At 40.6% G+C, this 17,131-nt stretch overlaps 1 protein-coding gene across 4 annotated transcripts in view; it reads left to right on the top strand.

The window, feature by feature from the left end:
- Positions 1–17,131, top strand: part of SEMA5A (semaphorin 5A) — a 371,086-nt gene that overhangs the window by 123,405 nt on the left and 230,550 nt on the right. For all 4 annotated transcript variants that reach the window (XR_014794856.1, XM_084881922.1, XM_084881921.1 and 1 more), the window contains one exon: positions 15,447–15,642. Coding sequence is in view for 3 of the 4 variants with exons in the window: in XM_084881922.1 (XP_084738048.1) it covers positions 15,522–15,642 (121 nt within the window). In the remaining variant the exon portion in view is untranslated. The remainder of the gene's footprint in view (positions 1–15,446; positions 15,643–17,131) is intronic.

The raw sequence follows: 17,131 nt of genomic DNA, 5'->3' as shown, positions 1-17,131 counted from the left end.
CATGCCTTTTAGATGATGACCTAGCTCTGAGGAAATAAAAAGATGCCTTTTCCTGCAGGGCATCTTCATGCATGACCGTAACCAGTGTGCTCAAACTGGACTTATTAGATGTGGCTGCTTCTATCCTGTGGTGATGGAAATGAGTCAGTGAGGAAAATAAGACCCCAACTCACTGGATTCTTCTCTGTTGTGTTTCTTAAAAATTTTGCCTGATATAATCACACATGATCATTTGAAGTTAACTTGCAAAAACAACCCCCCAAAAGTATTAAAAATATGCAGACCTGCATATCACAGAACATCCTAATGACTGGGTGCATTTTCCTCCAGATGTTAATTGTAACAGCGAAGATCCCCATTGTCATGTCTAACAATTGTGGGCATTGCGGTGGATCCACATTGTTCTAAGTGTTTCCCATGAATTAAGCCATTCAATCCTCAGAGCCTTGTAAGAAAGGCACAAAGGTTATTTGCAGCTGAATATGAAAATAGAGGACATGTAACCAGCAAGAGACCTAGCTAGGATTTGCATCTATCCAGTGTAGAATCAGACTTATAGCCCAGGATCCCAGTGTTTGTATATGTATATTTCAATATGAGGATGTGGGTGTGTGCATGTGTGTGAGCGCACCTTTGTGGGTGTGTGCCTTTGTGTGTGATTTGTTTATAGGCCACACACAGGTTGGTTTCCTATGGATAAACTTAATATTATATTTTGAACATTCTCATGCCTTTGAAATTTCTCTTAAAAATACTCTCTTGTGGATCAACCAAAGGACTTGTATGTATGCATATAAGCATTACCAATGGACACAGACACAAGGGTGGTGGGAGTGTCTAGGAAGGGGTCAATTTGGGTTGTGTGTAATAAGACATATCTAATACTTTAAATAACAAAGAATTAAAAAGATACTCAATGATTCTGGCTGGTTTAGCTAAATGGTTAGAGCATTAGCCTGAGGATTGAAAGGTGGTGGGTTCGATTCTTGGTCAAGGGCACATACTTTGGTTTCAGGTTCCATCCCTGGCCCTGGTCTCTGTGCAGGTGGGAAGCAGTCAATGTATGTGTCTTGCTCACATTGATGGATGTTTATCTCTCTCACCTATTTTCCTCCTTCTCTAAGAAAATCAATGGAAAAAATATCCTCGGGTGAAGATAAAAAACAAAAATAAAAACAGACTCTCCTCTCTTCCTTATATACTTAATTTGTATAGAACTATTTCCATCCCCCTAAATAGAAGCTTTCGAATCCTGATTGGATCAATGTCATAATTCACCTAGAGGAGAACATTTCCATGTAAATCTTTGTTGACATCTTTGATGAATTCCTTCAGAGAATGTTGTCGAGATAAAACCAAAGTATATAAATACTTTAAAGCTCCTTACAATGTGTATGTATGTGAGAAATAAAAAACAAGCCAAAACCAGTTTGGCTCAATGGATAGAGCGGCAGCCTGCGGACTGAAAGGTCCTGGGTTCGATTCTGGTCAAGGGCATGTACCTTGGTTGCGGGCACATCCCCAGTAGGGGGTGTGCAAGTCCCTCTCCCTTCCTCTCTGTAAAAAATCAATAAAAATATAAAAAAACAAAACCAAAAACAAAAAACAACAACAAACACCTGTTTTGTTAAACAGACATCATACCCACCATTCACAGCCTCATGTTTGCATTTCAAAAACGGCAGTCAGTAAAGCAGCAGCAAGTTCTACAGGTGGAAACACATTTCCCCCCGGACTTCTCAAATAGGTAGCTTTACTTGTCAACTTCTGTGATCCGTTAGATTAGTTACTGCACTGGCTAGATCTGTTTGTGGTTCACAGGCGTGCTGTGCTCCAGATACCTCGGCTTTTCCAGACCGAGCTGTTTGTGAGTTAGCGCACAGCCCCATCACCCCCGATCTCATCTCTGTGGTTAATGAGCTGCTTCTTGTGCGACTGTGGCTGTAAACAGCGAGCTGCAGGAATTTTCCAGAACAGTGAGATTAAGCATAACATTTTGCCTCTTATATACGATCTCAGAGAAGGTGCATAGCTTTCATCTGTGCACTCAGCCGGAAACGCAATTATTGCTTATCGACAAAACAAACAGGTGTGCTCGCTCTCTTAGGGTGATTTCACAGGGATGTTCTATTTACCAAGCTAAAGTGGCAGCTTTGAGGACAAGAACAGCATTGCCATGGAGGATGGAAAGCATCTGTCGGTGCTGTGTTCCCGAGCATTCCTCCCCAGCAGAAGCAGAGAGCTTTGCCTGTACAGTTTATCTGTCAAGGCCCATGAAACCAACTTCCTTTCTGTGGGTGAGAGGGAAGATTATTTTCCCTGACTAACTGGCATTTAGTAAGGAAAGGAGGGAGGTTCCAGTTTCAGTTTGCACCTGCATGTGCTGTGTTCTCATCCCAACTATTCTTCACAGACTGTAAAGGAGACTAATGTGAATTTCTTGTCCTGCTTGGAGACTACTTACGAGAAGCTCTTGATGAGAGTTTGTACCTTCTAACCATCCCTTCTTCAGACCTGCCCTGCTTTCTGTTCTGCCCTGCACTGTCTGTTTCTTCATTATATCTGACCGCCTGATACCCAGTAAGTCAAACCTGACTGAACCTAAATCTGTACCTCAGGACTCCAGTCTCTTTAGTTAATCCGTAAAGCTAATCTCACCCCACTTGTTTATTCTACACCTCAGTATTTTTATTCACTTAAATTGCAATAAATAAATGCTTGTTGACAATTCAAACAATGTAGAAGAAGATAAAATATTCCCTCTGCTTAGGAATAATCAGGTTTTTTTTCTCTTGCATACATATAAATGTAGAAATCACTTGGTTTATTTTAGTCAAATATTGGATCTTTTTCTTTATGTCTGTAGATAGAAAAATGTCTACATTCCCCCCCCTCCCCACTCAACATCATTATTGGATTTTTACGTCAATGTGTAGTCTTACTACATTGCTTTACAAGCTGCATGATATTTTATCGTAGGCACATGCCATCATTTATTTGATTTCATCACTTACAACTTTGTTCCTTTCATTACTGACAAGTAAATGCATTTGTTACTTCCATTCTCAGTAATTTCTACCCTCCAACTTTATTCCATTTTTTCTGCCAAAAGTGTGTTCTTTTAATTTCCTTTGAGTTTGCATGATTCCCACTTTTCCAAAACTCACCTTCCCCAGCCTTTTCCTATATTAACCTGGTGCTTCTTTGCATTATTTGTTAGTGGCTGGCTGATCCATTCATTCAGCAGGTATAGGGAAATGCGGTACTTCCCATGTGCAAGGAACTGTGGTGGGCTGTGAGGGGCCACAGCGACAAGCGGGGCTCAGGCTCTCCTGTGTGGCTTGCATAGATCCAGGTCTCAAGGGAGAAGTCACACTTTGATGGAGTCTGGGGCCACAGAGATAAATTGCATCCTCAGGAGGCCAGGTGGAGAGGTCCTTTCTGCTCACTGGGAAAATGGCCCCAGGAATGGAGGAGGTAGCTGGTGTTAGATCTGGAGCTCAGTGAGTGCAAAAGCTCTAATATAAATGTGTGTGTGTGTGTGTGGTGTTCTGGACAGGCTGAGTGTGGGACATTGTGGGGCTTCAGGAGGATTAGTGAATTGTTTAACTCTACCTGGGAGGTGTGGCTAAGGGAATTGATGAAGTAGAGAATTACCTCTGTTGTTCATTCAACACTCATGCATTTTTAGGTTAGCAGTACTGTGACTCTTCTACAAATTACAGCTGATGAAATCTCAGGCATAGGGTTAATAAGGTTGGAGCTAAAACTGGGAGGCAGGCAATCTGGATTCAGAATCTGTGTTCTTAAAATCTCCGCCCTGCTGCCTCCTCTAAGCTAGTGTCGCTACACAGGAGGGCCACTGGGCTGAAGACTGAGGAGCACCTTTAGATAGTTCCTAACCTTTTGCATAGCAAAGGTAGGCACGCAGACATCCTGGGGCAATGCTTAACTGCTAAGAGAACAACTTGCCAAATTGATGCAATTTGACCTTCCTTTTTCTGGACTTATATTTAGGAATCATTCCTTTTGTCTGTTCATTATGGAATGTAAAGCATTCGGGATTACATTTCAGCCATGATGACCTTTATTGTGATGCCCTGAATGACCTTTCTACTCTCAGGCTAACGAGCTGAAGAATAAAATATCATATGTTCACAGCATGTCTGCATTTCCCTGCATCACATTTTGTGCTAATCATTCGATGCTTATGTGGCAGCTAATTCAAGGTTTTTATTGACCTGTTCTTTTGAAATCTCACGTAAAAGACTGATAACTTGTGAATGAACTTGTAGTTTTTCATAGAAACTCTCCTAAATCTTGTGGCAAGCACTATTCAGCAGCACTGGCAGAAAGTATCTAGACCCTCACCATGATTTTTCCATTGTTTGGACAAACACTACCTTGGTTTTTATCTCCTTTAGTGCCTGGCCTGTCAGTCGGTTATTATGTGTGTGATACTCTGTTCTGGGTCCTGGGATGTCAAGTGAATAAAACCTAGGCTCAGTTCTCCTATTAGTTGCTTATTTCTTACTTGACTATAAACAAATACACCCATTGAGAAGTTTTAAGCAGTTCTAAGTGACATGAATGATTCCAAGTAGTTTTATGTGACAATTGCTTAATGCTTTAGGAGGTCTTTCAAGATTCCTTTCTCTTAGAAACTTTCAAATATGCAAAACAATATTATTAACTATAGTTAATTTTCTGTTTTAATGAGGATTTCTTATTCTTGCTTTTAATAAACTGAGTCAAAAGTAATAAGTAAGTAAAAAGTAAAAGTAGTAAGTAATAGTAAGCCCTTGAGATCTGATTGAAGATTATGACAGATTTAAGTGAACTCAAATATGCTGACTTTGCCAGGTCTGATCCATTGGGCCTAATAAGTATCATCAGATATCATACCTGAGTGTGGTTGCCAACTAATATAAAATCTGAAAATACCAATTCAGGGCCTTTTCATTGAATATTCTAGTTTTTTCCTGCCAGTATATTAGAAGTTTATTATGTGTAAATTCACTGGATAATATTTCAAGTTATTTGCATTTTCATCTTAGAATAATGGATATGATGAGTTTATTTCTGTTATGAATTGTAACATCCTCCTTTTTTTTGTCCTTTGACTTTCATGTACTCCAACAGAGGATGGTGTGCCAGAGTAAAGTGTCTGAACCTCTCAGGGTTAACACGCCATGGTGGTATCTTCCATGAGCTTTCTGTTTCCAGGCCCAGGAGACTTCCTCTTTTTAGCTGGGCTGTCTATAATAATCCCTTCATCCCTTTGGCTATTAATTGGAAAATTATGACATTTAGAAAGGACATTTCTCAAAACCACAAAAATCTTTTTATTTGTACCAGATGTTAAGAGAATTTTTAACAGAGAAATAAAACATCTGTGACAATGAATGGCAGAATTGAAGAATAAGGAACATAAGTAGCATTTTAATGGAAAGATAAATATTGTAATGAAGTTAGAGATGTGGGTTTGCATTATTTTCACCCACCATTTTTTTTCCTCAGGTGGTGATGGCTTGCCAGTACTATGTCTTGTATTTTCCAGTGGTGGAGATTTTCACAGCCTTATTTAAGAATAGGGCAGATACCCAGGTATTTGCAGTCAGGGTGGTAAAGACTGTAATAGAAATGAGTATTGATGTGCAGTGGGGCCAGGTGGGGGTGGGGGCAAAGTGAAAAAAAATCGGACAGGGCTACTCAGAGATTGGGGCTGAGGATTGAGTCTAGAGGCAGGGAAACCCATAATAAACAGCTGACACTGCAGAAGTGAGAAATAGATGGGTTGGTCAGGGTATGGAAGTGGGCATGATTCTAGATATGGATGAGGGAAGGGTTGACAGAACATAGCGACCAACTGAAAGATGAACTTGGGTGATGAAGGAAAGGGAAGTGAGGGGTGGGTCCTCAGATTCTGAGTTGGATGTCTGAGTAAACAGTGTGGCTGGATATGAGGGCAAATAGGCATGAAGAGAGAGCTGGTGAAGACAGGTATTAAAATAACCTTTAAATGAGGCACCTCTGGGTTATTCCTGTGAAGATATCTAGTTTGATTTATTAGTTTAGATCATGTACAAAAGTTTTGAATAGAGTTATAGATTTGAAAGTTACGAGTTTTTAGAAAATTTGTAATATTATGTGAGTTTTAATAAAAGGCCATTGAGAATGTGTAGGCTGATAAGTGATGAACCTTCAAGAGAGATTGGGGTGCACCTTCATGTAACAGGAGGACTGAGCAATAGTTCTGGATACAGTAGGAGCACAGGGAGATTCAGGTGTTATTGAAACCAGGGAAAAGAGGATTTTGGGAAATATTCAAGAGGAAAGGTCAGTGGGCACATGTGCCATGGAGACTTCTAGTTGCATAGGCTCACAGGATTTGACAATTAGGAGGTGACCAGTGATGTTGACCAGAAGAGTGAAGATGGAAGGGTGAATCCTTTTCTTCCTGCTACCACTGTGTGCTTTCCCATGTTGGCAAAGATATTGCACTCTAAGTTCTGCTTATCTTAACTAGAAACAAATGGAAGCTATGAATAATAATTTCAACACCATAAGAGTCATTTATAACTTGATTATCTTATTGTGTCCAAAACCCTTTAGAAATTGTCCATTTTTTCCTTGAAAACCCATTATTTAAATTTTCATTTTTAGAAAAGCCTCAATTGTTAGTTTAGCTAACACAGAAGTAGATTCAATGAACTTTCACTTAGTTTTAAAACCTGCTGACAGATAAAATTAATATTGCCTTTGTGTAAATAATAATTTTATCTAATGGGCTTCATTTATTTTTTATGGATCCTTCAGGCAATCTGGAGCTAAAGTAGGGGGAAAAGGCAAAAATGCAATAACAATTCCCTTTGAAGAGAGATATAAAATAAGGTCATTGGAGCCGAACTGTTATTGAAATGTATAAAATAATTTAATGTTTGCTTTTTCCCATTTTATACCAGGAGGTCATTTTATATAACCATAGAATTCCATCTCATCTCCCTTCAGATCTGAGGAAAATCTAGGAGTAAGAAAGCCAGATTCTTATTCGGTTACCTGAAGGGTGGCAGGGAATGAGGCCTCTCTCCTTAAGGCAGTCACTGTTTTCATTAACACATTCCTAAAAATGTTTCATTAATTCATTGATGCTAAACCTCTTTTGGCTGATATTTGGCAGTTGAGACACATGGGTTAAAATAACATAAAAAGGATCTGATTTTTACAAAAAAGGTATATAAATATGGAAGATGCAGTATGTCTGGTGAGCATCCTGATTCCCCCTAGAGATTCAATGTCATAAGAAGAAACCTGTAATTTCACCTCATTTTCCAAATAATGGAATGTTCAGTTATTATTTTTGAAAAAGATTAGAAGAATTTATTTTCTTGCATACTGTGCATTAAGTTTATTGTTTTATTGATTCTTTATTTAATCCTATTTCCTGCTCAGTACCTAAAATATCTTAGCTATTGTAAGAAAAGAACATAGGTTCATTCAATACATTGATTCCAGCCTTGAACACATCAGATTCATTGTCCTGGATCATTTCTTCCTGCTGCTTTAAACACTCTTAACTTGAACTCCTTCAGAAGCCATCATTTCTGCCTTCTTCCATTTAGAGGGAATTCCTTTGTCTTCTGGGTTTCCTAAGTTTTTACTTCTATTTCTATTTGATAATTATCAAAAGATAGATTTTTAGTTGCTTGAGTCCTCTAAACTGTGACCTTGGAGGGCCCCTGTTGTGTCCTCTTCATCTTTGCCCTTTGTGTTAGAGTGCTGTCTCTTGTCCATAGGTGACATCCTTCAATATGCCTGGTTGGTTAATGATTTCCCCCTATGATTCCTCTTGTTTCTGTGCCAAGCACTTATCCCTTATTATGAAATTTGGGGATACATTACTGGAGTGGATTCAGATCATCTGATCTTGTGGCCCTCAATAAGTGTGTGGTTCTGCCAGCATGAGTGGGAAGACTGAGCAAGCCTTGCAAAGAGCCAGGGGGTAGTAGCCTCACCTATTTGGTGTGGCTGCCACAACACACTTGATCTTACAGCAATAACCTATGCAATGCCTCTAACCCAAGTCTTCATATCTTAGACACAGAGTGAAGAGAGAGATTGGATGATTTCAACCTCCCCTTTCATCTCTCGAATTCACAGAATCATTGACAAGTCCTGTCTCATATGTGCCAAGGAATGAATAAACCACTTACCATGATGTTTGGCACCTCACCATCCCATGGTAAGGGATGGGTGAATTCTAAATGCTCAACAGAGCATTGGCTATGTGATTTCTGATTCACTGAGACTGCATAGTCAACATGTTGGAATGCATATAAAAACTTGAGACTATAACATTCATTCCAAAGGTGGTTTATAGTAAAAAAGTATAAATCAAAATGTAGGAATATGAAAGGTTGTATGCCTACACAGGCAACTTTTGATGAGGAATCAGGCATTAATTGCTACATTGGGGTTCCTGCAAAAGAGCTGCCACTGTGGGGTGGAGTGGGTGGCCTTGTGTATGCAGAAGGCGGAGGCCAGCCTGGACCAAACCCAATGGGAAGACTTGGGCAGGTGTGGGGCTCATGGCATCAGCAACGTGTAGGTGAGTGTACAAGGCTGCCTGAGGATCCTGACTAGGCCAGCGGGGCTGGAGGGATGCCTTTGCAGTGGGAGTAGTGGAGGTGGAATTGGAGGAGATGATTGTTGGTGAAGGGGCAGAGTGTTTTCCTCGGAATGCCTTGGGGGAACTCTGGGAGTTTTGAAAGGCTGGGGCTGTTTACCTGGCAGGAGCTGAGGATTGTGCAACAGGTACCGTAGTTAGCTGTGCCAGGGTGTGTGGGGATGAGACCATATGGTTTATTTGGATGGTGGTATGATTCTTCAATGGTTCTACTGCTTTCAGTTTAGTCTGGGACTTAATTCTGGGGGATCAGTTGGTTCATCAGATCCCATGGAATAGGGCCAGGAGATGGGAAGAGGGAATGCAAATATACACATTTCAGAAGATCTGACCATCCTACATTACAACATGCTGTACTTTGTATTATTAAGAAGCGCATGTGCAGCAGTCTCCTCAACTCTGCCTTCACCCCTTTGATACTAAGGGCTCTGCAGTGGGCCGGTGTGGGGCACCTTTCATGAGTCCCATCTGAGTCAGTTCACCTGACCTCATTGTCTTCTCCCCAGTGGAAGTCCTGGCTTCATGGACTATCTGAGATGTGCCAAAGGATTAGGCCACTTCCAGCTTTACAGTAGACCTCAGGCTCAGAAGAAACCCAGCGATTTCTGAACAGAAGCACACTAAGCTTATTTTGGATCTGTGTTTATTAATAACCAGTTAGACTTTGTTTTCTAAGCAAACTTCTTGTGTAAGTGCTCATTCTTTTAATTTCTTTCTTTCTTTCTTTTTAAATCTGACAGCATTTTTTAAACTAAGAGGAACAGTTATTTCTGTTCCCTAAAGCCTATTCATTTGTGGTGTGGGTGTGAATGGGAAATGTTATTTATTGCACACACACTTATACTCAGAGTTTTGCTTATTTAGATGGAGCTCGTAGAGAGATCCTCCCACATCAGGAAACTAAAAGGAAGGCCTCAGGGGTTTTGAAATAGATGCAACAAAAATGCTTCTATTTTGTAGCCCAAATTAGCCTGCTCTAATAAATCTTCCTATTTGCAAAATTGTTTGTTTAGTATTAACTCACCTAATATGTTTTTAATTTTTTAGAGGAAGTGGGATGAAATTAGAACAACATTTACTTAAAGCGATCTTTTAAAAATTTCTGCATAATATATTTCCCAATGTAACAAATAGTTATAATTAATATGATTTTTATTCTTAGTGAAATTTTGCTGACAAGACTCAATACAAATTTAGTTGGGATATATACATATGTATAGATATAAATATGTGTATATATCTATAGTAATAAAGAGTAATATGCTAATTAGACTGGGAGACCTTCCAGGAGTCCTTCCAGACGTCCTTCCGGACAAAGCAATGGTGGCAGGGCCAAGGCAGAGGCAGTTAAGGGCAATCAGGCGAGGAGGGGAGGGCAGCTGGGGGTGATCAGGTCAGCGGGGGGGAGAGGGGGAGAGGTGGCAGTTGGAGGCGAGCAGACCAGCAGGGGTGTCATTGGGGGTGAGCAGGCCAGCAGGCAGAGTGGTTAGGAACAATCAGGCAGGCAAGTAAGGGGTTAGGAGCCAGTGGTCTTAGATTGCAAGAGAGATGTCCCACTGCCAGTTGAGGCCTGATCCTACAGGCCTAAACTAGTACTTGGACATCCCCCGAGGGGTCCCAGATTGGAGAAGGGTGCAGGCTGGGCTGAGGGACACCCCTCACCCTGTGCACGAATTTTGTGCCCTGGGCCACTAGTATTTAAATAATCTTTCAAATGATGATAGATTATTTAATTTCTAAAGAGGGAGAGGTACACACAAATTGGAGTTTCTCAACCAGGGGTGACTGGCAGTATCTGGAGACAATTTGGGTTGGCACAGATGGGGCAGGGGCATCTAATCAGGGATGTTGTTACATGCACTGAACGGTTCTCGGAATAAAGAATGATCTGGCTCTAAAGGTCACAGCGCTGAGATCGAGCACTAAAATCCCTGGTATAATTCTGTGCCTCCCCACCTCCGTCACTGAGGCTAGAGCCCAGTGACTCAGTGGAAGATGGAATTACATAGTCTAGGACGGAGCCTTCTTAGAGTAAAGGCATTCAGGGAGTTAGTCATGCATGGCAGGCTGCTCAGAAAAGCCCACTCTGTAAATGAAGATGGTGAATGCCCTGCCCTGGCATCTTACCACAAGGATTGTTTATAGTCCCTTTATTTTTAGAAAAAAGGTAACATCCTATGTAGACTGAAAATTATAAACTTCTAAAAATCACCTGTTCTCTTTAAAAGTTCTTCACTTAGTTTTTCATGGCAAACGTGTAATTTCATCTCATCATCGTGGGCCTACGAGTCCCATTTTAGTTGCTCTCCTTGACGTGGCATCTCCTCCTTTTCTAATGGTCCCTTTCCACATCCAGGCACTGTGCTATTTTCCCCCGCACCTTTCCTTCAGGAGGCAAAGATGCTGACACCGAGGTGAGAAGTTCATGGCTGTTGACATTGGGCAGTTTCAATGGATGGTTGTTCAGTGGAACTCATTCATAGGTAGGACAGGGGAGTCTAAGTTGGTGTGGGCCTGACACATTGAAAAATCATGTGCAAGAGAAAAATTTGCTCGTAGTCTCCAGTAGACTTGAACTCAGGCTGGGAGTTCAGGATGAGGCAGTGGTCCATCCATCTCGATGGAGTGTTGCCCAGTGAGAGATAATGTGTCAGAGGTACTGCTCTGGGTGCCCGTTGGGTGCCAGGGACAGTGTGAATGTGTGGTGTCATGCCTGCCACAGAGCTAGCACTTTCTGAGGGTTCCCTGGTACTTTCACTAGCCTTCCTGCTTTATTTTATCTTCGCTGACTTGTTTTGACATGATTGGTGATTATCTATCTCCAGGGGGCTGGTGAGGATGCTTCAAATGCCCTTGTTCTGAACAGAATGAAATTACATCTGAAGCCCTTCGAACAAGTGTTACTCTATGTTACCTCATCTGATGAAATTTCCTGTGTGAAGTCTCAGGTCCAAAGGATAAGAAAAGGAGGGCTACTTCATGTGGTTACCTCTAGACTAGAATTCTAGAGCCCTGCCCATTTTTTCAGACTATGATATCTTTTCCAAGAGTGAAATTAATCATCTTTTATTTTTATAACCCAGGAAAAAAATAACTCCTGTGCCTTCATTGTCCATTAGGGTGCACCGTGTCTGGGCAGGGGTTGTGGCCCCATTGGACAGGTGCCCCACCCTCACCCCCTAGCTCCCAATTTTCTTCTGCATTCCTTCCTCTATCTTCATGCTCAGGGTCCCTGCTCTTGCAGAAGCCATACTCTAGCTTAGTCGTGATGTATAGTTCCTCCACTGTCTTTTGCTTAATGTGTACATTTTCATCAATAGGAGCATTGAGTCAATGAGACTCAATATATAGAGACTAAGAAATCCGATGCTCCCTAAAATTTATGTGTCTTCTTTGTGAAATCTCACCATATATTCAGGGGACACTCTGTTAGAGGATGAGGCCTCTACTCTTCATTTATAACCACTTCCGTTACAAGGACCCTAATAGCTTCCCACGTTTGCATTTTTGGGGTCTTCTATTTGATATCTCCTCTCCCTCTTAATCTACAGTCTCTTCCCACTCACCACTTCTCAGAAGCCACAGTTCATGATCTGTTTTCTTTACACTAAACTTTTCCTAGCATTGACTGCTTTTCCTTAAGTATTCTCTCAGCATCTTAAACTCAACATGCACAAAACTAAATGATCAGATTCTCCTCTAAACAAAATTCTGTTGATTACTGTATTAAACACAATGGCACTACCATCTTCCCAGTCTCTTATATCCATGCCTCTTTACTTTCTGTTTCCCTAAATTTTTCAGATTAGAACAATGATCATTTTATTTCATTTCACACTTTGCAAGTTAGGTTTCTGGTTTCATTGAATGTTCTTTGCTTACCTGGCATTCAAGTTAGCCATCTATGTTCTAGCCCACCTTTTCTCCCTCTAATCCTTTTTGGTTCTTTGACACATGGATTTTGTCTCTTGTTTTACTGAAACTGTTTCCTCCAATTAAAAAGATATTTTTATTGATTCCAGAGAGGAAGGGAGAGGGAAACATCAATGATGAGAGGTAATCATTGGTAAACTGCCTCTTGCACATGCCCTTCTCCTCCCCATCCCTAATTGGGGATTGAGCCTGCAACCTGAGTAAGTGCCTTGACTGGAAATCAAACCCTGACCTCCAGGTTCATAGCTCCATGCTCAACCCCTGTGCCATGCTGGTCAGGCTGTCCCCCCAAATTGATCATTGACTGCCTTTTCACTAAAGCATTGGTCTGACTCATTGGGATGCAGTTGAACAGGTCTCTTTTTAAAAAGTGTTATATTTTTAAATCTAACTTGATATCCATTTTTGCTTGGTGAGCTCTCTCTGATTTTCTTCTCATCTTCGTGTTATGACTATTTACTTATCAGCTTCTAAACAAACGTAAAACTTGATTTAGCTCCTCCTTTTCCCACCTCATGCTTTCCCTGGGTGAATTTAACCACTCCCATGATTTTAACCTTTCTAAACATTGTATGCAGTCTCTGACTTCTTTTTATATGAGCACCCAGCCTGGATTTTCAAATCTGCTGCTTTTCCATAAGTATTCCCTCAGCATCTTAAACTCAGCATGCACAAAACTAAATGATCATATTCTCCTCTAAACAAAATTCTATTGATTATCATATTAAACACAATGGCACTACCAGCTTCCCAGTCTCTTATATTCTCTGCCTTGAGTCCATCCATGCCTCTACTTTCTGTTTCCCTAAATTTTGCAGATTAGAACAGTGATCATTTTACTTCATTTCACACTTTGCAGGTTGGGAATTTGTACAGGGCTCACCTGGGTGATTCCTTTGCTCTCATCCTATTGAAGTTGTCAGTGGCTTCCACACTTACTCACCTGTCAGGTGCCTTGGTGGGAGGGCTGGGAGGCTGGGCTCTGTGGGAAATATCCCCAGAGCTCCTCTAGATGGTCTCTCTAGCATGGTAGGCTCAGGGTAACTGGACTTCTTACCTGGGGTCTCAGTGCCCAGACAGCATGTGCTAAGAGATAGGAAATGGAGACTGGCAGTATTAGGGGCTAGGCTTGGAACCTAGCACACCATCACTTCTCTTGTATCTGATTGAGCCACATGGTCACATTGACAACCCTGCTTCAAGAGAGGGGTCAGAGCTCAACCTTAACCGGTGGAATTTCAAAGAATTTATAGCCTTCTTTATTTTATTTTTTATTTTTTAAAAATATATATTTTATTGATTTTTACAGAGAGGAAGAGAGAGGGATAGAGAATCAGAAACATTAATGAGAGAGAAACATCCATCAGCTGCCTCTTGTACACCCCCTACTGGAGATGAGCCTGCAACCAAGGTACATGCTCCGAACTAGAATAAAATCTGGGACCTTTCAGTCCACAGGCCAAAGCTCTATCCACTGAGCCAAACTGGTTTTAGCTCCATAGCCTTCTTTAATTTGCCATACTTTCACTAACCCATCACTTTGAATGTTTGCATAAATTTTTATTCACATTGACACCATTAGAAGTCTCAGCTTCACTTGTTTCTCTTCTGAGCAACTGCAGTGTCCTCAAATGAACCTCTCCTTCCTACCCAATTTCCCAAGTACACTGTTGTAAGAATAATTTTATCAACGTTTCATCTAATTGTAATATTAATATACTATGGTAGCTTGTTGCCTAAATATAGAGACCTTAGACACTAGTATAGTTTGCCTCCCAAACCTTAACCCTACCTACTCTGTAAGCTACTTCCCACTATATCTCCTTTTATATCCCCTGGTGTTTGGGACAAGTATAGCAGACTGTTCCCAAAACACTTTGCCTACTCCTTCCTCTTGCCTCTTCAGGGCATCCTTTCACCCTATCCTCTTCCTTTGGCATGGAATGCACTTCCAGAAGTCTCCATCTGTTGAAATCCTCTTTATCCTCCAAAATGAAACTCAAACGTGAGTCCCTCTTTGGATACACCCTTCATCTGTCTAAATAGCACGAGGACTCTCAACTCCCACCGCATTCCTGCTTCTTTTTATGGCTTTTTAACAACTTGGATTATAGTTATTTTTATAAGCCTATCTTATTTTAAAGCTTATTCATCTTTTAAATTATTCATAGGCTTTCAAGTATCAGCACTCCCAGTATAGTAATTTCATCTCACCCAGTGGGTGCTCAGTATAGATTTCATTGGATTTATATTTGGTCCCTAGCCAGAGACTTTGCAGGTCATCCATGCAAAGGATGGATGACCTGCAAAGTCTATACATTTCAAAGGATAAATTCACTAAATATGGGCAATTTTTAAGAGTCGGGTAGCATATTAATAACCGGCTTATAAGTCAATGACAATGGTTATAGTCTTATTCAATAGGGTCTTTTGAATATTAAAAAGGAAGGGCAGGGTTCTCAGGGTTCCCACAGATAGGTCTGTGTTTTCATGTTCCAACGGAAAACCAATTGATGATCCCAGCCCTTAAACTGCATTCCTTAGGAAAGTGATCGTGATGTTTCCAATGGACCTTAAACTTGAACATTTCTCCTTTTATAAAAAATGGGTTATCTCCTCAAATGATTGTGAGAAAAAGGTCCTTATTAAGACACACATACACTCACATGTATCTGACATATAAGCCAGAAAAATGTCTGTTTGTCAAAGCTCTCAGCTCTTTTTTTCTTTTCTTTTCTTTAAGGAAGTGGTAACAGGGCATGACCAAAGGGCCACCACCAGAAACGCTGAGCTCGGTTCCATCCAGGTGTTCTCCTTTGTGTTTCAGGCACTTTTCCCACATGACGGGAGGACAAGCTTCTGGTTAGAAGACAAGCACAGAGCCCAAGCCCTCCTGCCCACCATGAAGGGCCCCTGTGTCATCGCGTGGCTGTTCTCCAGCCTGGGCTGGTGGAGACTGGCCCAGCCCACGACAGACGCTTCTCAGTGCCAGAGAGCGGAGCACCCGGTCATTTCCTATAAAGGTAAGGACAGGCATGCTCTGAGTGCCACGGCACTGTCCACACTTAGTGATGGGGTAGCAGTTGCTCCACTACTCTTATTTTAGACGTTGTTCAAAAATAGGAGCAAACATATGAAATCCTTCATTGCCAGAATTTCATGTCCAGAAACAGATCACTAACTCAAGAATTTTCACAGATAAGGAAGCCCCTGTGTTGAGACCACTGTTATGTAGCAGGTGCTGGAAGCATCCTGGGCCTTTGAACCAGGGGGTAAAAATGTGACCCACAGACATAACACCAAAGTCAAGGAAAACAAACAAAAAAAATCTCAGCTCAGCATTTCCCCACAAAACTTTAGCATTGCCACAAAACATGTGATTTGTGTTCCTAACTGGCTTTGTATAGCAGACAGAATTGGTTTAATTGTCTCTGTTCCTCTATGGATCAATGGGATTAATGAATTGGTATGTGTATCCACTCATGTGTTTTTTCATTAATTAGAATTTATTTAGGGTTCTTTTCACCCTGGACACTCAGCATGCAGGAAGATATCGAAATGTCTTTATCTCTGTTCTCAATGAACTCAGTTATATTATCAAGTGAATCATACTTATTCAGTCATTGTATTTAATAATATATAACAATTTCAAATAGACAAAAATAGAAAAAATAGTTTAAGGGATACCCAAACCCTGTAATTATTAATTCATGGCCCACTTTTTTTTTTTTTTTTAAATAAATCCTCACTTGTAGTTCACACCACACCCACCAAATTATTTTGAAGCAAACAATAAATCTTACAATTGTATCTTTATTATTTCAGTTTTACTATAAAAAAGAGAATTTAAAATACCATAATCATATCAAACAGACAAAAATAACAATAAAAAATAATTCCGTAATGTCACCAGACATTTGGTAAGCATTATGAGATCCTGGAGGGTCTCATGGATGCTTACGCATTTTTATAACAGTGGGATTAAATCAAGATCTAATGAAGTTTACATATTGCAATTGGTGGTGTATCTTTTGAGTCCTTTTAATCATTTACTGTTTGTTGTTGTTGTTGCTCCCCTTGCATATTATTTATTTAAAAAAACTCTAAGTTCTTAGTAGTATAGAATTTCCTACAGTGTGGGTTTTGCCAAATGCATTCCATTGGTGTTGTTCAAATGTCCTTCTGACTAGAATGTGCCTGTAAACTTGTACTGATATCAAGGCTGCTTAGAATCAAGTTCAGATCTTTCTCTCTCCACTCTGTCATGGATGGTGCTGTGTACTTCCATTGGAGGCAGATGACTGGGTGTGAAGTTAGCAGTCATTGATGATCATTGCCTAAATTTACTGATTTATTCATGGGTACAAACCTGAAATTTCCTCATCTTGTCATTCTTCTTCATTCAATGACAAGAATATTTCTATACAAAACAACTTTTCTTCGCCATCTCATTTGATTATCCTGAGGGTACCCCTTATATAGAAATGGCTGAATCAGTTTCTTTAAGACTAG

Source organism: Pipistrellus hanaki, assembly GCF_964339955.1.
Source record: "Pipistrellus hanaki genome assembly, chromosome: 4".
NCBI classification, from domain to species: domain Eukaryota; kingdom Metazoa; phylum Chordata; class Mammalia; order Chiroptera; family Vespertilionidae; genus Pipistrellus; species Pipistrellus hanaki.
The sequence above is the reverse complement of the archived record's forward strand: the minus strand, read 5'-3'. Positions and strand labels throughout refer to the sequence as shown.